Source organism: Muntiacus reevesi, chromosome 14 (genome assembly GCF_963930625.1).
Source record: "Muntiacus reevesi chromosome 14, mMunRee1.1, whole genome shotgun sequence".
Taxonomy (NCBI): domain Eukaryota; kingdom Metazoa; phylum Chordata; class Mammalia; order Artiodactyla; family Cervidae; genus Muntiacus; species Muntiacus reevesi.
In genome coordinates, this window is record NC_089262.1 from 61,232,213 (window position 1) to 61,253,794 (window position 21,582).

The following is a 21,582-nucleotide window of genomic DNA, read 5'->3' on the forward strand; positions in this document are numbered from 1 at the left end:
ATATATCCCACATGGAGTACAGAAACTAAATTCCTTCTATATATTAGGCATGCTGTCTTATCACTGCATAGTACATGACTTTATAGTCTAAACTACCAGTAAGCCCAACTGAGGTATACTTTGGGTTTGCTTAAATATTCTAAAAGGCCAAAATTTTAAATTACTTAATGTGCAGAATTGCTCTAATAAATGGATATAACTAAGTGGTGAAATAGAGGACACCCAGAAAAATTTGAAATGATCCTCTTTTGAATTCAACTAGAAAATGCACAATTTTTAAATGCCTAAAATTATATTCAATAATGACCCATACCCACAATGAAGAGAAAATCTCTAATAATTTATTTGACCTTCAGTTTCACATTGTGAAAAAAAAAATAACAGTTTTACAAAACCTCAAAAATGTAGTAGCAAACAAGTACATATGAACACGAACACTTTACTTCTTCAACTTACAGTTTTGTACGTGAACCACATACTCAAAATAGTCAAGAGAGGGATACTATTCAGCTCTAATCATTCTTATTCAGACAGGTGTCAAGCCCAGAGAAAAGGGGTCTACACAATTATACCAGAAGTGGAAGGCTGCCCTTTGTTATCCGTTTCCACAGCAACCAGTCCACAGAATAAGAAGAACCTTCTCTGTCTTATGCCAAGGTTTTTGTGTGCGCTGCGCTGTGAATTGTATTTGCTTCAAAGTGTAGGACATTTCACAGGGTGAGAATGGTCAAGCAGTGAGCCCAAATGCCTCTGTCAATTCAAAGAGCAGGACTCCAGAAAGTTCCCTGCAGGCTGCGGGCCCACCCTGACCACCGCTCCCTCTGGCTCACACACTGCAATTAATAGAGAATTCAAGGGCAGACCACAACTTCGAAACAGCTGCAGAAAATTCACCCTGCTCTCAAAAGCCACGTAGCGACACCCACATCTTGCCAGATTTGCATCACAAACTACGGAGCTGTAACTGCTACAATATACTGCCAGGGTACAATCAGACATTTGCATTGCTTAGAACACATCTAAGAGCGAGGGACTGACTGCTGGAAAGTATTGAGACCCTCCCTTTGATTTCAATGGCTCATTTATTTTGGTCCGACTATAGCCCACTTATTAACGGCACGGACAGACATGTACAATTAGTCTAATGTATTCAGGTGGAGAGAAATGTGAGGGATTTATCTGTCATTAGACAATGCAAACACACAATGTCAAAGGTTATCGGTCTTAAACCCTATTTTCTAAGATACAATATTATGAGAAACAGCAATGGAAGCAGTGTGAGTTGCAAATGCTGGGCTTCCCCGACACTTGCAAGGAAGCACCTATGAGTCTACCGCTAATACCTATCACCGCACGTGTTTAGCAAACAAGCACTGCAACTAGCAAAGAATGTATTCACAACCCACTCCCAGCTCTCCAGGGAGGCCTCTCAGCAGGGGCCACTGCTTACAATTCTCTGGTGTTTGGGGGGGCCGTACGTGTCACTTTCGTGCACCAAAGAGATCTTTCAGAGAATTACCTAAGAGAGAGCACTGAAGTATACACTCTACCCCTCTGAATATCGCCTTGGAGAGCCTCTAGCACTTGCCAAATGCTACAGCAGGAACAGAGAACGACCAGTCTTGGTCAAGCAAATCTGATGAGTGAATTAATTTCTGTCGGTGAGAGTTCTGTTTTAACTGGGGTTATGGCCAAGCATTCTCACAGGGTAATAAATAAATAAATAAACTTTGGACAATGCCTTTACCTGTGCCCTATATACAGAACTAGTCCATAGAATTTCCAGGATTCCAGGATATCACACAAAGGTGAAAAAACAAAAAAACAAAAAAACTGCCAAGTGATTTGGTCCTTTCCAAACTTCAGTAGCTGAGACAGAAGCAAGTAAACTGAAGAGGGATGGGAAGGACAGAAAGAAGGCTTCCCTTGCCCCAGGAGCCACCGGCATGACCAGAGCCCACGAAACCCCAAAGTTGACTTAAGTTTAAGAAAAAAATGACCTTCATGCTTTCCCTACCTCTAGGATGTAACTTAAGTTTTTATTTTGTAATCTTTCCCTGTCTTGACATTTACAAAATCCGCCCACCCCCAACCCTGCCCAACCCACCCTCCAGTTATACCCCTAATTGTAACGCCAAAGTTTTGACTTTTGTGCAGCAGAGCACATCACAATGGTCACAAAATTGTGCAAAACATACAACCATTCACACGCGTCCATACACGTGAAGACAACTATAAGCACTGTTTCAGCATGCAGGATTCAAACAATAAATAGCTAAATCTACAACACATTTCTTACCAGCCAAGGGAAAGTTTAAAGTCACTTATAAATAGAAAAGAACATCTAGCAAACAGCTACCAACAATGTCCCCATTGTTCAGAAGCGTTTCTGGGGAGCAGAGCCCTGGGAGATTAGCGTGGAGTCCAGCGGTCCTCACTTCTGCAGCCAGCCCAGCCAGCTCCCCTCCTGGCCCCACAGTCGGGTTTTCAAATCTCCAACAGCAGCTGGTGTGGAGGCTTCAAGCTTGCTCCTCAGAGAGAGGTGACAACCATTTCAAATTTTACACATAAGTGGTGGAACCCATGAAAAATCAAATGCTGAATATGGTACAGCAAGGAAAAAGGGCTGGCTTTTCTCTCTCTTTGAGAAGCTGATTAATGCTGACATTAATCCACAATTACAAGACAAGGACTAGATCACAGGTTTGTTCATTCATATTTAAACCATGTGCTACTTGCACTGAAAATCCCACCCCCTCCCCCACCCCCTTCCTTCATGTCCAGTTTGAAGCATTTACAAGGTGCAGTGGATTGGATGCGAGTCTTGTAGCAACTTCTTTTCCTTTTTCTTGTCTTTCATTCAATTTGGCCTCTCTAAAGTAGAAATCACATCTTGTCTCATCGAGGGATGGAGTCAGCTAAAATAGAGGAGAAGGAAGATTTTTTTGTTAGGTCTCAAATCTAAAAAAAAAAATTAAACTCAGGACAGAGCTGGTCAATATTGCTTCTAAAGGTCTTAATTACACATTTGGTAGGCACAGTGCAAAGATATTTCAAGTGCCAGACTTAAATGAACATACTCGTGCATTCATGCATGCAGATGCTCCAGCAAAAACAATGGTATCCACAGAAAAGATCCTCACTTCCTGATTAAACACACATACATTCAAACCAAACCTACACATCTAGGTGCCGTTACATCTTCTGCTTCTGATATGCATAATTCCTCTCCATGGTTAAACAGAGCCACTGTAAAGTGATCACCAGAGGGTCACAAGAGATTCCTCTGCCAATTCACCCCCACCCCCTTTGGCCCATTTACCATAAAGGATTCCAAATTAAATTTATTCACCATATAGAAAGCAGACATATTAATCCTCTTATTTAAATGCATCTCTGCTATTCATTATGGCAGAAATCAGTCTCGCTTCTTTTCACATGACAGCACACCAGGCCTCAGCAGCCAAGGCTGGAGTTTATTCTCCAGGTTCATCAGTCCACACTTGGGAGACTCGGGCTGTGGGATGCAGCATTCAGCATCATTACCCACAGGACTGACTGCCCATCGATTAGAAATTCAAGGTGCTGGAACCACAAAGCTTGCAGGTTTCATGGGAGCTGGTGGTTTCTCACACCACCCATCCTTCACACTTGGTTAAGTCTAATTTTACATAAGGAGAGTTTGCAGAGGGCTTTTGTCTTTGAAAAGCTCCCCTATCTGTTCTTGGAGCACATTTCCAGCCCTAGCATAGGAATCTGCAGCGCCAATGCTGAAATTCCAAGTAGAGACAAAGGGAATTCAGGAGCGGCCGCTCATCACTCATGGAGTTCTTCTTGCTCTCGTGTGTTCAGAAGTCTCATTCATTCCATTAGCTGTTTCTTCCATTTCAAAACAGCGATTCAAGCTTTCAAGACATTCTTTAAGACTACGGTGTCATCCCCCATCCCCACACCTCCTTGGAACCTATACATCAACATGAGACCAAAAGAATGTATCTTGTAACAATATGAAATTTCAAGATGTTGCATACTCAAACAGAAAAACAAACCAAAAAAAAAAAAAACCACCCAAAACAAAAACACCTCTAGAAACGGGGGCAGGACACAAGCAAACCAAAATCCAAGTGTTGGCAAGCTGGGGCCACAGAGCACCATGAACATGCAGTGAAATCAAAGTCATCTCCTTTCCGTCCCTCCCAGCGCTGACAGAGCAGCAAGGAAGAGTTAAAATCACCTTGGTGGATAAGCTTTCAGGCAGAGGTAAACTTTGTGTTAACACTGTATTAATTCAGGTAGCACCTACATTTGGAAGGCAAAGCCAGGTCCCGGAAGTGCTTGCAGCTCACGGCTGATACCTACACAGTACCTCTTTTAAGTCACTCCATCCGGCTTAAGTGTTTCAACACTATCTTGTGTGCAGTAAACTTTAAAAATTTAAACCAACATTCTCCCCGTCGGAAACTGCAAGAGCGGCTTTGATCAGGCCCACACCATCCTTTAAAAAGGCAAATCCAGCCCCGTCAAATTTGCTTGTCCTGTGCTTGACTCTCTGGCTAATAGCACCAAGAGTGGAGAGGATATGTTTCGAATATAACTCAACACTTTTTTTGCTCCATTTCCCAGGGGCCGGACATGTGTGATTAAGGTTCAAAGACCCAGGATAGGATGAATTCAAGTGTTTGCTAACATACTCACTCTGGGCTGAGAAAGAAGGTACCAAAATTGGAAGTATAGAGATAACAAGCAGGGAACAGTCACAGAAACCTCATTTTCCCACAACATGTAAAGCTAATTCCACTTCGCAGTAAGGCCTAAATTGAAGGGAGGAAAGAAAACTAGTAAAGAGTATTGAACACTTAATATGTCACAGACATGGGCTAGGTATTTTCACCCCTTTGCTTTTTTCTCATTTATCAATTCATCCAAGTCTAAACTGGGACAGATCTCAGTCTCAGGACAGATCTCAGGAAAGCACAAGCTGAATCACTCATTTAACAAAGGAGAAGTCTGAAGTGCAGAGAGGTCCAGACTTCACAGCTGAACGCTAGAACCAGACTCACGTGGTCGCTCTCTTTCTGCCTCCAGTTCCTTATCTCGCTCCAAGGATGCCAAGCCAATTACCGCTTGGAAGTATCGCCACTGTCACTGGCAACTTTTAAGGCTCTCCTATGCAAATATACTCAATTCTGGACTAACACCCAATTTAGCATGCTGTTAATTGATGTTTCTGCCTAGAAAGTTCTTTAAACTTGCTTTAGAGTTGAGTAATGCATTTATATTGCAAATGAAGTAACCCCTTTCAGCGCATTTGTTTATTCAGGATTACTGAGATGCCAGCAAGGCTGCAAAAACCAGTTTGGTTTGGAACAGTTACCCCATTCGCTCCCCAGAGGACGGTCCTGACAGTTCCTGCACCCCTGACGGTGTCTCAGAGCAGGTAAACATTACATTACTAAGAAATGTACCAACTGTAACAGGCGGGAGGAGATGGTGGAAGAAATGAAAGAAATACAAAGATTGCATGTGAAAGGGAGGTCAATTTTACTCGTGTTTCTAAACGAGCTGTAAGAGATGGGTAAAGAAAAGACAAATGAGTCCAAATCCCCTCTTTGCTGAACGGTCCCCTTGAAAGGTGTGAAACATACTAGAGGACAAAGAACTGAACTTTTCCAAGTAATGAGTTCCTCTTCACAAGCAGCTCCTCCAAAGCAGAGTCTTAAACTTCATCCTCTTATTATTAGTAACGAGTCCTCTAGTCACCAAAACAAATCAACCCCTTCCATGTGCTCTGTGCTACATGTACACATGCTTAAGTGACTTCGGGGCCAATGCTGAGTGCTTTACAAGCAAGCAAGGCAGCCATTAGCTCCCTGAACCCTGAACTGCAAAGGCCTATTAATTATTTGAACCAAGAGTATGATATACTCTTTAAGTACACAAGACAACCATTATGTACTCAGATATATGACACAGAAACACAACTTTTGTTCACCCTGACAATGAGGTCAGCCTGAATGATTAACTCTGAAAAGCTGCAGGGAGGGTGGTTTGGATGGCTCTGCGTCCACGCATCAGACAAGCTTATACAATGCAGGTGCAACTTTTTCCAAGGACAGACCCAGATTTCACGAAAGTTAGTGAATGCCCTAAAGGGGGCAGTTTGGGGATGGGGGGGCGGGTGGACATTTTAAATAAGCTAATAAATAATTTTGGACAGAATACACTGGGAATAATTTTCAGCATTCGATTTTTGAAACCCTACTTCATTCCAAAAAGGGTTTGAGGAAGCCCAATCTAAATATCAACAATTATCTCCTGGGGTGATACCAATGTGAAGTGTACTAAGTGCCCATTCGGCATGAGCTGAAGTGCTTACGCTCTGGAGCCAGACTGCCTGGGCGGAGGTCCTGACCAACCTTTCCACCTGCTAAGCCCTATGAGCTCAGGCAACTTACTTAACCCCTGTGTATATCAGGTGTTTTCATCTATAAAGTGCTCCTGTAATAATGCCCCACAGGGTTGTTGTAGGGACCAAATGAAAAGATCCACGTGAAACACACAGCCCAGCAGCCAGCAAATGGGGAGGGCTCAGAAGACATCAGCTGGCATTATTAACATAGGGCAGGGTTCCCAAGCAGGTCGTAATCAGAATCACTGAAGAACTTTCTAAAAACGCTAATGCCTGGGACCCATCCAGACCCAACAAACCTAGGCTCTGGTTTGGAAAGCTCCTTGGGAGATTCTGAGGCTCAGTAGAGGCTGAGAACCACTGGCTGATGATCTGGGGGGGTTGCAGCTGTGGTCAACAGAAGTGTTTAAGCTTTGGGGTGCAAGTGCTTTTACTGGTACAGTTTGTGTGGTCCCTCTACAGGATGGGCTATATGGAGCCTGTCTTATTCCACGTACGAGCTTACACAGCTCACTCAACTATACAGATACTTACAGCTGAGCTGACTTACCTCACGCTCACTCTCTCCAGGATGCAAGGCATTTAAGAAGGCAGATGTTTCCAGGTGCTGACAAATGCAGTAGGGATCAGTGAGTACGGGACTGTGGTGATGCTGTTCCACGCATCCAACGTTGGGTCGTAGCAGTCCAGAGTCTTGCATCGCTGAATGCCAAAGTACCCTCCAACCACGTACAGTTTGTTTCCGGAGGCCACGGCATGGCAGCTCATGCGCTTTGCCGTCACGTCTCCCACCTTGGTCCACTGGTAAGTCTCGCTGTTGAATTTATATGCAGAGCAGGCGGAGAACTCGGTATCTCCCCCCATAATAAAAATCTGGTTACCCAGCACAGCTGCCGCCGTGTAACGCCAGGGCTGGGGACAGGTGGCCGGGACCGTCCACCTGTTCTCACACTGATCATAACACTGAACTTTGGGGAGCTTGTCATGACTGACGCTGGTACCCCCAAAAGCAAACAGCTTGAGCTTGGCACTCACCACCGCGGCGTTGCTGACCCCTTCTCGGAGGGGAGCCACCATGGTCCACTTGTTGGTTGTGGGGTCATAATGTTCCACTTGCTTCAGAGAGACTGAGGGGGAGGCTGGGAGGCAGCCAGTGGCAGCAGTGTGCCCCCCGACCACATACAGGCAGTGCTTGAGTTCAGCAGAGCCGTGGCCGAACCTGGCCACCAGCATGGGGGCCGCCTTGGACCACTCCTCATGCAGGGTATCATACACCCAGACGTCTTTCGAGACTCCATTCTCAGACCCTCGGCCCCCAGTAATGTAGACTTTGCAGCCAATTGCACATGCACTGAATTCTTTTCTCGGGCTTGGGATGTCAGCCTTGGGAATGATCTCTTTGGCCTTCTGGTCGACCAGATACAGTTTGTCACACATGAAAGTCTGTCCTCCCAAGAGGAAGAGGGCATGGCCAGTTTTCCGGGGCCGGGCGCAGAGGCTGGTGACCACGCCGTCATTCTGCAGGATTTTCAGTTTGCACCTGATGGCCTCTTCCACGATCTCCTTGCTCTTCCTCTGCTTGGTGATGAGTTCCTCCATGGCCACGTTCTCCATGAGATAGATGGCCGGCAGCAGCGCCAGCCGCACCGTCTGCAACAGCTCTGGGAGGTAGCAGTAGCGCTTCTTCAGGTCGTAGCTGATCCAGTTAATCGCAGACTCGTACACAAGCCTTTCGTCTTCGGTCTCCAGCTCTTCACTGGACAGGAGCTGCACCACCATGTCCTGGGGCAGCTGCAGGAAGTCTTCGTTCTTCCTGATGGTCTGGAAGTTGCTGAGACACATCCGCCAGGAGAGCTCGTAGAGCTTGGTGCACTGGTGCGCGTCAGACAGCAGCAGCATGCCCAGGCAGTTGGTGGGGTGCAGGTTCTTTTCCAGGAACTCGGCGCACGCGTCCCGGATGTCCTGAAACTCCAGCATGTCGCCGGCTTCCAGGAGCGACTCTGCATTTTCTTCATTGATGATGACCCGGGAGGAGTAGGCATAGTCGAGGAGCAGCTCCAAGACTTCCGGGTGGATGGAATTGTCAAAGTTGACCTCACTGTCCTGGCTCTCTTTCAGGCCCCCGCTGAACATGGCTTCGAAGTAGCGGCTGCACGCGGCCAGCACGGCCCGGTGACAGGGGAAGGTCCTGTTGCCCGCGTGGAGAAGGACGTCAGTGAAGAGGCGCTGCTGGCGTAACAGGTTCAGGTGAGTGAGGACGCTGTCCGCGTAGGACGACTTGTGGAACAGGTAGATGTTGATGGAGCCACTGCTGGCCCGGGACTTGCGGTTCTCGTGCACACTGACAGACATTGCTTCCACTCCTGAAAAAAACCACACGCAACTACTGAACAGGGATGCTCCCAGTGTTCGGAACGGCCGAACCAAAGCCACATAGAAGCCAGAAGACAAAAGACACGAGGGAACCAAAAACTTCACCGCGGGCCCCGCTGCCTAATATTCTGAATAATGGATGGCCAGGCCTATCCAAAGCCAGAGACAGTTACCTATAAGGAAAGACACTCAAGACTACTGTTGAGCTATGTAAACTATACATTGTTTAAAAAAAAAAAAATCACTGCTCAAGAGCAGGTTCATCTTGGAAAACCTGATTGCCAACTTTCAGGATGTTGAAGTCCTGGAGAATGTAAGTCAGCAAAAGCCAAGAGGATCAAGGTCTCATTCTCACAGGTCCCTGCCCTGGTCCAGCTGATTCAGGGTTGGTCACTTGCAATGAATGCCAGGCCTCCAGCTCTCGTAATGCCGGGATGGGCACAAGTTTTAATGCCCTATGCAACATAAAGCCATGTGTAAGACAAATATCTACTAATTAATTCCATTAAGAATTCCTTTGGTAAGACCCACTGTCTTTACCAAAGTGTAGGTACAGTAAATGGGAAATGTAACACTAAAACCACAGGTGTAAGCCAACTTCTGAAGTGACCAAACATTTATTTAACATCACAAATCATTTCTAACCAGACACCTCTACCACTTCAGTCCTAAAAGAGCCCCAGTATAAACATGACCATTTACTGATCAGCAAGCTATCCTGGAAACACAGAATAGACTCTGGCCTCAATTACCACCCACCTTTCCTGCTCTGGCCGGCTTCCAAAATGGGGATTTGTGCCCAGAAAAGAAAGACTATTTTGAGTAGCAAACTCAGGAGTTTCGTTGTTCTGTTCTCCCCGCTTTAAATCAATTCTTAGAAAACCAGCTGCAAGAACGAAGAGTGTATCCACTGCTCTCTCGACTACACAGGAATCACCAGGAGCATCCCTGGGTACCTGCAAACGCTGGCACCTGCAAACAGGGAGATCAGACTGCAAATGTTACTTTATCTAAATCAAAACACAAATACACACGTGTGTGCGTGTGCATGTGTGTTGCGAGCCATTGCTAACTTAGGGTCACTCTAGAATTTATTTGCTGACTACAGTGCTTTCCTCAGTATCTAAATGGGAATTATAGCAGAACTGAATTGACTCTTTGGCTTTCCTCAATCATCAAAGTGTAGGCTAAAGATACAAGACACGCCCATCACCTATCTTCAAAAATTGAATTATCTTTTTCCTTTTTAACCCTACCCTTCTGTTAAGTCAAAGGAATAAAGGCTTCAAGAACCTGCCTGTCAGAGGATTCCTAGGGAAACTGTTTACTCCTGGACAGTGAACTGCATCGATACAGTATCTGTTCCAGAGAGGGAACAGCCAGTCCTTACCAGGTTGTTTCCTTCAACCTGACCAGCGGTGGCAAGGCAGGCACAGAAAAACAACAGAGGCAGGTGCCTTTGACACACCAGCCTCATACTATTAGGGGTTGCAACTTGTTTTCTTTTATTTTAGGCATGTAACTTTTTATCATGAGTAAACATGACTTACTGGAGATGAAAATAAACAACAGAGTCCTAGGGCTCTGATGTTAAGACTTTAGTAAGCAGCCATCCATCTCCACAGTGACCTGAGCTGTGACAAATGGTGAGGAGGCCAGCATCACCCCCACCTCAAGCTAAGCCTCTAAGGTCTAGTCCATGTTACCCAAGGCCCAATGCTCCAAAGAGCAACAGGACCCTATGTAAATGCACCACGTTCTCCAATGTGTTCAAAACCTGAATTAGCATCCCTGCTGTTCAACTGCTGTAGACATCATTTGCATGAGCACATTCAATCTTAAGTACTTTGAAGAAGAGTTTTAGCCTAAACCTCAAAAAATGGTATAAATACTCTTATGCCTTATATAGAAACTTGCAGGAATTCCAAATGAGTAACTATGCTTTTAAATTTTTTTAAACTAATGCTTCCAAAGCAACCTCAAAAGCTGCCTCCCTTGGATGCACCTAGAGAGTATCATACAAAGTAAGTGAGACAGAGAAAGACAGACACCATATGATATTGCTTACATGGAAAACCTTTTTTAAAAAGATAGAAATGAACTTATTTACAAAACAGAAATAGACACACATAGAAAACAAACATGGTTACCAAGGGGGAAAGGAGAAAGGAGGAATAAATTAGGAGTTTGGGATTAAAATACACACACTACTATATATAAAACAGACAGCCAACAAGGACCTACTGTATAGCATATATACTCAATGTCCTGCAATAGCCTACAATGGAAAAGAATTCATAAAAGTGTGTGTATTCTGAACACTTTGCTCTATACCTGAAACTAACAACATTGTAAATCAACTGTATTTCAATTTTTAAAAAAGCTGCCTTCTTTCTGGCAAAGAGTGAATGCAGCTCTGACAGAAGAATGAGGCTCTTGCAAAAGGTACAGAAGCACCAAAGTGCCTGCAGATTGAGCTGGAATCACACCCACCAGGCCCAGAAGGCATTTCCCTGAGCAGTGTAAAATAACACTCATAGCCAGGCTTACACTTAACATAACAGTTTAGAAGACCGTGGGATATAGGATCTGCATCTCTTTGCAGCCTGTGTTTATGCTCCTGTATTTCCCAAGTAGGTTCAAGAGCCAGCAGAAGAGCCTAGCCTGTCATCTTGGATGCCACCCAGATGGAGAAGTGTGTCACAGTCAAAATCCAACAATCTTGCAGGAATATTTGATTAAAAGGTACACTTGAAGACCCAAGGGAGACAACTTGCCTTTTGCTTTAAAAGTATGCAAACGTTAAAGCATCAGCAGAAACCCTGTATACAGCCTCTAAACACACCTTCAACACAGAATGAATCATCCTTCTGGCATTTTTTAAGCCCCCAGAGAAATAATATTTGCATGCCAAGTAAGTGGCCAAAAAACGCACACATATACTTAACCTGCCTCCACAAAGAAGAAGGGGAAAAGGGCTGCTATTACCAGTGAACATCAAAAGGAATTCTGGCTACAGTAACTTCAGTTCACTTAATGCTCTTTAACCAGGATCTCAGCCTCCAATACTTAGCAGCGCGTCTCATTTCTTTAAGTTTTGAACCTGATCTCCAGGCCATCAAAGGAGAAACTAGGCAGATTTTCTCAGGCAATTTACATTATTGATAACAAAGGAACAGCACTATAGAGAGACTTTTAACAAGAAAAGCATTTTACCATAGAGTCCTCTATAGCACTTGTAACGCTCTTTAACACAGGGCCATGCCGGTAAGGGCACACCAGAAACACGCCAAGTTCAGTGGTTCATCTCCACCCCGCCTACCAATTCCTATCCTTCCAAGCTAAGCATGTTAAGGCTAAACAACTTGAATGACAAAAAACTAATTTTTTAGAAAGCAGTTTTCATTCATTCCCCACAGACATCTGGCCGCAGTGAACATGCCCTCACTAGGGGTGTCTGTGCGTGACCCCAGGGCTCGCAGAGCCGCAAAGGGTGCAAGGGGAACAAACAATCCCGCGCGCTCGGCACAGCTCTTCCCGCGGAGGGGAGTGGGGCTCCGGGGGGCGTCGATCGTATCCTGGCTGAGCTCCTCTCTCCCCAGCGGCTCGTCGGGGCGGCGGAGAGGAGGCCCCTCGGGCAGCGCCCGGCTGTTTGCCGTAGGAGCGCAGCGGCGGGCCGGGGTCTCCGCCCGGGAACAGCTCCCCACCGCCACCTAAGTCGGAGCTCCGGGCTCCGCGGTGCGCGCGCGCGCACACACACACACACACGCACACGCACACACACACACGCAGACCAGGCAGCCCCTGAAACCCGCGGCGCCCGCAACAGGTCCGCGGCGGTGGCGGAGACTTACAGCAGTGGCGGCCGGCCACAGTACACAACCAGTTAGTTGGGTCTGGCCTCGGTAACCGGGCAGGGAGGCGACGGAGCAGACGTCTCAGCCCCAGGGAGCAACAGCGACTGCCCCGGCGAAAGGAGCGCGCATGGAGCTCCGGCTCACTGGCTGGTTACCGCGGGCTGATCGCCGCGCTCTCGCGGTTCCCAGGTCACGGACTCTGTGCCTGCCACTCGCGGAGCAGCTCCCGGAGGGCGCTCGGGAAGGAAGAGCGAGCCAGCGGCCGCAGGCGCCGCGGAAGGAGGCGGGCTGAACGCTCGGGGGAGGGAGCTGGAAAGAGCCGTGCGCGCCGGCGGCCGCCTGGCGTCTCCACTCGGCCTCTGCAGCGCCTCAGCCGCGCCGCCTCCTCTCCGGCTGCCCGGGCAGTCTGCGCCCGGCAGCCCAGCGCCCGGCTATAAGCGGCGAGACGGGGAGGGGAGGGGAGGGGAGGGGAGAGGGCGCGTAGGCAAAAAGTGACACCAGGGGGGGAGGGAGGAAGCGCGTGAAAGCGGCCGGCGGAGGAGGAGGAGGAGGAAGGGGAGGAGAGCGTGTCGGGGGAGTTAATCGAGAGAGGAAGCGGGGGAGGGGGCTGTGGCAAGTAGGGGGAGAGAGAGACAAAGCGGATGCGAAATCTCAGCCACGAGCAGCTGCAGCCTTCGGGAATCGCGAGTAAAACAAGTTTTCCTGGGTCGCTGTGTCCGCGTCTTGAGCAGAGTCGTGTGCTGAGGGACCCTTCTGGGGTGGTTGGGGACAGCGCGGCCCCCCAGGTGTGATCTCGGCCTTGCGGGAGCGGACGTGAGGCTCAGCCAAGAGAGACAGGAGGCGAGACGGGGGTTAGTGGTTCGCGCCCTCGGCGCACACAGCCTGCCCGCTGAGCGAGATACCTGGAGGGAGGACAGTGGCGAGGTGTGAACACAATTTTGGACACTCTGGGCACTCCGCAGGTTGGGCAAAACCCGGCTGTAGGGCTTCTTTCTAGGGCAGGGGACCAGAAAGACTCGAGCCCCGGGCGCTTCCTGCCCCCACGTCCTCCCCCCACCCACCGCGGGTGCGGCACCCGCAGCCGGACTCTGCCCCACGCCGCCCTGGGCAGCAACAGCCGGGCGCTGTCCGGCGGAGCGCGCACCACGTGCTTTGCAGCCAATCGCCGCGGCCGCTTGATTCAAAAGAAACTGCTCCAAGGAGTGGCCACGCCGCCACCTCTCCGTAGTGATAAACCTTTAATCGCCCCCTCAGACCCGGCTCTTTCCTATCTTTTATCGCCAGGTTGTGTTAGGTAGGAGTTCAGCAAAGAAATGGTTCAGCCCATACATGTTTGAAGCGCCGCGTGCCACGAAAAGGAAAAGTGATTAGAAAATAATCTCGAACGGCGATCACTATTTATGAAACCCATTTTTGATCTTTGTACCAAGGGCTTTTCTTTCCACTGGGAGCTGAAATGCCTGTTTTTATTGGGCATTTGGAATAAAGTATATGAATGAACTGTAGAGATTACCGGTCCAGCCCCCCCCCCCCCGCTTTTTTTTTTACAGATTGGGAAACTGAGGCCCAGGGAGATCTGGAGTGAATTGTCCAGTTCGAGGGCACACCGCTACTCGCAATGGCATAGCCCTATAGCTAGAGTGGAGATCCCCACTTCCCGGCTTTCTTTTAAATATTAGACGCAGAGATGGTTTAACAGGTAGAGGAGGCTCCCCCTGGCGCTCCCGGAGTCCAGAGACCAGAAACCAAGGCCCTCTCGGTCCTTTAACCCCACTTTCCTTTAAGCACGGTCCCCCCAGGTATTCGCGCTGAGAAATTTCGCTCCTCGCAAACAAAGAAAGACAGTGCCCTCTGAAGTCCTTTGTTCGCATTAACTCGTCAGCTTCACCAAGAGCCTTTACAAATCTGCTTCATATTTTAACTTATTATGCAGAGTCGCGGCTCCAGACTGCTCCACAAAGCCAGAGAGGCCAGATCGGTAACCGATCAGACCCACGTGCAGGGGGTCTGCGAGCTGCAAGGTAAAGAGACCGGGTAGGTTGCGAGCCGACCCCTGGTTCTTAAAGATGTGGATAAAAATCAGCAAAGACCAGACAGAGAAAGGCCGCAGATACCGGAGATAGGTGCTGAAAAGCCGAGAGGGGTAAACGTGTTGTATTGCACAGATGTCTTTTAAAAAACATGTTTTCTTAGCCTGCGGCAAGGTGTGGGGGAAGGTAATCAGTGCAGCCTCTGGGGGCACCTCCTCCTAGCGCTTTCTCTCTCTGGACCGCGAGTCAAAAACAAGCAGGTCGGTGCTGAAGACCCAATTGTCAGTATCTGCCCTGAAGGGTGGGACTGGGGTGGGGGCGGGTGTTCTGTGTAAGAGATTATACACTTTTTCTCATTAAAGAGAAGTATTTCCTTCTTATTTCAGTTACTTACCAAATCTACGGGGACCTGTACCTAGATGACCCTGCCTAGGAATAACACATGTCCTCAGTTCGTTTGGTCGGCTGGAGATCTTGCCACCGGAAGCCGCTGAGCTAAGAACAGGCCATCTGTTTCTGTTGCGTCTTTACCACTCAGAAAATGCAGAGTGTCCTTAAACGGGGGGTGGGGGGACAGCAAAGTTTACATGTCTTTGCAAAGAGCTTTGCTCAGCAGGCGGGACTGAGACAAGAAAGAACTCCATCTGGCCATCCTGTCTTCCACCCACGCTGTTTTCCTGTATCTTTTCTACCTAACGTGGCCACCTTTCTACACTTGAATAAAAGAGAAGCAGAATAAAGTTGTGGTCTGGAAAATCTTGAACGTATTCAGTGACTATATACATTTCACTTCATCTGCCTTAGGGAGATAAGCGACATGGAGGAAGGGAAAAGAAATTACTTACTCTGGGTTATAAAAACTGGAAGACAAATGACCTACAAACTGTACAGTGGTTTGCTTGAGCCGATGCCTGATAAGTTTTCAGGCCTATAGGCACTTTCTAATGTTTACTTCACAGCTGAAAGTGATTTGACAATTTAGGATCACAGCCATTCAAACTGTTATTCCTCCAGCGTCTCTCAGCCAGTCCTAAAGGTAGTTCTTATCACTTCACTTACTGGAGGAAAAGCGTCAGCAAGTCTTGTATTTATACAGGAAGAACTCTAGATAGACTTGTGATCAAACTGGATGATATAGACTTCGGAGATATAAGTCATAAACATCTTGGGAAACTCTACAGACATCCCTGTTGTAGAATGGCCACCACCTCCCTCAAGATGTTAGGCCGGTCCCCTGGGCCCCTGGGAGCTGGTCCTCGCCTCTGCCTTGTGACAGCAAACCAAGGGCTTCTTTTTAATGCTATTAGGAAGCTGTGCCCAAGGCTTTGGCCTTGTTATCTCCCCTAACAATGTTATTTTGTTAGGCTGCAAAATAAGCAGCATGGGGTTAAATGTATTAGCTGCCTTCAAACCTAATTTATCTTCATTCCATCCTAATTTACACTTGGGCTGAATTAATGAGAATGATTTAATTAACACCCTGCGACCATAGTACCGGGCACAGGACAGCTCAGGGGATTAGACCAAGCAGTGGGCTCAGCAGCTGCCGTCCTGCCTCCTGCGCTCCCCCGAACACCCCACCCGCCTTTCAGGCACGCTGCCTGCTGGTCTTCCAAAAGTGTCCTCTTTGTTCTTTGCACCTCCTTTTGAGTGTGTGTAAGGAAGATGGCATGGCTTTCCTTCCTCGTGTGACTTGTGAGATAGGCGTGTGGAGTCAGCGGGGCCTGGAGCCCAACAGAGGTTTGTGCTCTTGCTCCCCTAGTGTCAGATTCGCGCTGGAAGTGAACACCCAGCCGGAGGTGACACGCATACCTCCCACCCCTTCCCGGCCCGGCGTGGGTGCTGAGCGCAGGCATGCTTGTGTCCTGGGCTCGGCTCCTGTGGGAGGAGAGAGAGGGCAGCAGGGTGGGCAGGGGGAGAGGCTGAGCTGGGACGCAGTCTCGGTCAGAAATGACGCCGTGGGTTGTCCCCAGGTAAGCTGAGAAGGCCAGGCTTTCAATGGCTGTATCACCAGTTGCAGAAGGCAGGCTGCCCAGGAGAGGGGCCGTGGCATGCACGTTCCGCGGAGACAGTTCGGAGGACTGCTGCTCGCATCTCCGGGACCAGGCACGCTGTCCTTCATTCTCCAAGGTGATTCTGAGACGCTCAGTGCGATGCCTGCTTTGACTCTTCACCCTCCCACACAGACAACAAGCCTACAAACCTAGGCAAATGAGGCTTCAGTTCCTACCAGCAAAACTCTTTAATAAACGGGAGAATTTTTTTTTTAATTTGACTATTGATTAAAAAGACAAGGATAGGAAAAAAGTAAAGTAATCAAGGCAAGAATTCATCAGCATTGTTCAAGTCAGTTATTTGTCTCTCTGGGAAGAAACAAGAGATCTAAACTCATAGCTGTCTAAATTTTGGTTTACCACCTGCTGCATCTATATCTTTTTAACTGTGTTTGCGTTGAACATGTCATGATAAACTTTGAGAGTATTCTTAAAACTGGATCCAAATTGGCATGGTCATATTATAAGTTTTTACTTGTTTCCTAAAGGTGTCTGTTGGAAAAGAAAAGGCAACCCACTCCTGTATTCTTGCCCAGAGAAATCCATGGACAGAGGAGCCTGGCGGGCTACAGTCCATGGGGTCACAAAGAGTTGGACACGACTGATGTGACTTAGCACGCGAATCCATTATATGTGTAACTACTTTACGTGTATTTTGTGAATTAAGTTGGATTATAGTGTGACTTTTTAATTTCCAGTTGCTCATTGCTGCTCTGTAGGAATCCAGGGGACTTGTGTATAATGATGTTTAGTGGAGAGTCGTGTGTGGCAGTGTATCTGTGACCTTCAGTGCCAAGCACCACCATGGGACTGTACCCCTCTATTCAGGGTGAGAGCTGGGGAATTCATTCTTTCTATGAGACTCGCTTTCCACATCCCCAAGTGGCATGGCAAGTGGTAGTATATTGACTGCTTACAGGACTGCAGAGGGACACGTTTGAGGCACTTTTGCTTGGTGTTTCTCGGTAAGATCCCGGTCATTAGTAAATCAAGCCATTCAGACTTGTTCTGTTGCAGGGCCATTTAAAACAAAGATCTTCACAACCTGTGGTGGGTTGTTGATTTTAGGATCACGCTTTTAAAGCTGCATTTATTATTTTCTCTCTGATCACAAAAGCACTGTATGGTAGAAGGTTGGGGAAAAAACAGAAAAGTAAAAGAAAAAATTACAGATAATGACACTTAGCATTTAAATTCTAGTCTTTCTGTATCCACATGGTATTTTATTTTTGGCAGTTAATTGGTTAAGGGCAGAGACTCTGGAACCAAGCTGGGATTCCTGCTTTGACATTTACTAACGAGGTGTTTGGAGGCCAAGTATTGTAATACCTGGGTGCCTTAGCTTCCCAGGTTGCAATATGAGCTAATAACAGTACCTGGCTCAGGTTTGTTTGGCACCTTAATAAATTAGCATATGTAAAGTGAGTAGAACAGAGCCCGGCTAGTGGTAAGTGCTATATGAATGGCTCCTTTTATGATTCTGTAGTGAACTCTTTGAGAATGATACTCCTACAACCCCATAGTTATTTCCTAGGTAATCTCGTAATAAAGACTTGAATCCTTATCAAAGCTGCTATTAATATTTCTACAACCTGCCCAATAGCACTGGATTAAAGGACTTTTCCGGTCTTGAATTGATTTAATAATACATATGATTTTGGAGTGTTTATCTGAGGCTGTGACTCTCTCAAACCCAACTTGTGCAAAAACACTCAAATTCATGGGAGTCACCGCTGCTTCCTTCCATCTCTTACTGACACTTTCTTCTTTTTGTCCTGGTTGTTCTTCTGTTAATGACGGAGAAACAATTCTTCACCTTCCATCATCTTAAAAACTAAGCAGATGAAAGGGGAAAGTATATAAGAAATCATATTTTTTTAAAAGCAGTTTTTAGAAGGCAGCAGGCCAAAACAGTGCATTTGTGAAACACAGCCCCTGCTTCTTCCTGCCCGAGGTGCTATTGGAGGGCTGGGTAAAAGCCCACTCCTGTCTGTCAGAATCACACCAGGACCTCTGCAGGGTGTGGTCTTTCACAGCCCAGGGGCATCTGAAACCATTTTCCTTTGCTTCTCCATAATTTTTGAGTGTCCCAAAGCCCGTGGATCTAAACTCTTAATTTGTCCTAAGTAATTACATTGAAGAATTGATTGTTGTTCCAAGCCGTGAAATGAAGGTTTTCTTTGGCCTATAGGCTTTACTACAGGGCAAGACACCAAGTCTGAGCATGTCTGGGCATGAAAAAGGGGCCAGCAGCAGGGACCTTTGTGGTCCATGAGCTCCTCCGTTTGAGTGAGTGAATATTGAGAGGATTTTATGGCACACTGTGGGCACACACTTGACTCAGACCAGAGTCTGAAATCAGAAAGCTGCAAGTCAGAAGAAAGAAAGAATGAACAAGAAGAGAGATGCTGGTGAGTGTGTTGTCCTTAAGTTCTCGTAACTATTTCTCCTCATGATTTTGAAAATACAGCCTGAGCAAGGATATAAAGTCACAAGGTATACTCAGCTATTAAAAAGAATGCATTCGAATCAGTTCTAATGAGGTGGATGAAAGCCTATTATATAGAGTGAAGTAAGTCAGAAAGAAAAATACCGATACACATATATATATATGGAATTTTAAAAGATGGTAACAATGACCCTATATGTGAGACAGTGAAGAGACACAGATGTAAAGAATAGACTTTTGGACTCTGTTGGAGAAGGCGAGGATGGGGTGATTTGAGAGAATAGATTTGAAACATGTATATTATCATATGTGAAATAGATCGCCAGTCCAGGTTTGATGCATGAGACAGGGTGCTCAGGGCTGGTGCACTGGGATGACCCTGAGGGATGGGATGGGGAAGGAGGTGGGCGGGGGATTCAGGATGGGGACACATGTGCACCCATAGCTGATTCATGTCAATGTATGGCAAAAACCACTACAATATTATAAAGTAATTAGCCTCCAATTAAAATAAATTTTAAAAAAAGTAAAGTCACAATGTTCCCCTAGACACATAAGTCATTTTTGAAAACAGTCCTAAAATCCCAAATAAAGTTGGAAGACTTGCTATTTCTTGATCTGAGGATATTTGGAAATACTGTAATATCAGGAAGAAATGAGGACTTTAAAAAAAGTATATATATTCAAGTAGTTCTAAATCAATTTTCTTACCTGCAGTTATCTGAAAAGTTGTGGTTTTATTCATTCATTTGTCCACTCATTCAGTCATTCAACCAGCCAATATTTACTTACAGGCATCATATTAATACTTAAAGCTGGGGAAGTCCCCAGTTCCATTTTATCTAGCCTTCTACTGTGATTTTACACTGTGTAGGCTTGGCTTGCCATCAATGTCCTCATATTTGCATTTCGAATGTGTCTCTTCCCAAAGCTGAAACCACAGAAAAAGTCATATAAAGAAACTTGAAAGAAATAAGCGGGAAAGAACATAAACACAGGCAGAAAAGGAGCTCAATTTCTGTCACCCTGATTGCTGTTAGTTTAAAAGGAAACCAAGAGAAGGCCGAGCGTTGGGGTTGTGAAATGATGGTCTTCAATTGCCATTTTTCACCTAAGGATTATAAATAAAGCTTTTATTGCCTCATTAAAAACTGGCCTGTTAAAAATGGTTAAGTGGCTCAGAATGGCACTAGCCAAGAAACGGAAAGGGAAACCTCACAGGCAGGAGGTGAGAGTCAATACTGCACCTCCTTAATTTTCACAAGGGCTTCTGTTTTCAAGAGATGCAAGGAAACATCTCGGTCCCCAAAACTGTGCATCAGTTTCTTCTGCATCTTGTTTGGGTCCCTTGCCCCAAAGCAGCAGGAACAGCAAGTTACACTCTGATGTTTCTGACTGATAGTGTTCCAGGCAGACTCTCGATCAGTTTCATCAGCATGAATTTCCTCTGTCTCACTTGGGTATTTTCTTAACTTTTTACTTTGTATCGAAGCATAGCTGATTAACAGTGTTGAGATAGTTCCGGTGGACAGCGAAAGGCCTCAGGCATGCATAGGTGGATCCATCCTTCCCCAGACTCCCTTTCCACCCAGGCCACAGAACACTGAGCAGAGTTCCCCGTGCTGCCCAGAAGGTCCTTGTTGGTCATCTGTTACAAACTAGTCACTTGTATATTTTTAAAATGCCATACACAATGTTGCATAACTTAAACAAGGTAAAACTTTAAAAACTCTCTCAATATTTTCTGTATATATTTTTCTGCTACAGACAAAAGTTGTTTTTTTCCCCTTCCTGGTTACATAAGAAAGGAAACTGTCTTCCCGAACAAAGCCACGAATGGAACACGGCGGGGTAGGCTGGAGAAGCAGGGCCACAGTGCAGAACTGGGGTGAAGCAACAGTGCCCTCTCCTGACCGCAATGAAGAGTCACAAAATTCAAGATGCTCAGACCCTAGAGATCTGCTTTAGGATTTGGTGCCTGTAGGTAACCATGGTGTATTGTGTACTTCACATTTTGCCAAGAGGGTAGGTCTTTTAAGTGTTCGTATCACAAAATTTTAATAATAAATAAAGAGGACAGGAGGAAACTTGGAGGTGATGGATATGTTCATGGCTTAGATTGCAGTGGTGGTATAGACTTAATCCCAGATTCATCAAGTTGTATATATCAAAAATGTACAGCTTTTTGGAACATATTTGAGTCAGTTCTAATGAAGTGGATGCACCTAGAGCCTATTATACAGAGTGAAATAAATCAGAAAGAGAAAAACAAATATTGTATATTAACACAGACATATGGAATCTAGAAAGACGGTACTGATGAACCTATTTAGTGGGCACCCATGAAGAGGCAGACAGAGAGAACAGACTTGCGGTCACAGCTGGGGGAGGGAGGAAGGAGAGGGTGAGA

At 46.4% G+C, this 21,582-nt stretch overlaps 1 protein-coding gene across 2 annotated transcripts; it reads right to left on the reverse strand.

Annotated features, from left to right (window-relative positions):
• Positions 1-329: 329 nt before the first annotated feature.
• On the reverse strand, positions 330-13,062 carry ENC1 (ectodermal-neural cortex 1). Of its 2 annotated transcripts, none has more exons than XM_065905592.1 (3): positions 12,637-13,062; positions 6,960-8,772; positions 330-2,918 (listed from the first exon to the last, which is right to left on the reverse strand). In XM_065905592.1, exon 2 carries the CDS (start codon positions 8,759-8,761, stop codon positions 6,992-6,994), a length of 1,770 nt encoding a protein of 589 aa, XP_065761664.1. In that variant the 5' UTR covers positions 8,762-8,772; positions 12,637-13,062; the 3' UTR covers positions 330-2,918; positions 6,960-6,991. The 2 variants fall into 2 exon arrangements, with proteins under 2 accessions (XP_065761664.1, XP_065761665.1); XM_065905593.1 differs by lacking the exon at positions 12,637-13,062 and adding an exon at positions 9,542-9,636.
• Between the last annotated feature and the right edge of the window lie 8,520 nt (positions 13,063-21,582).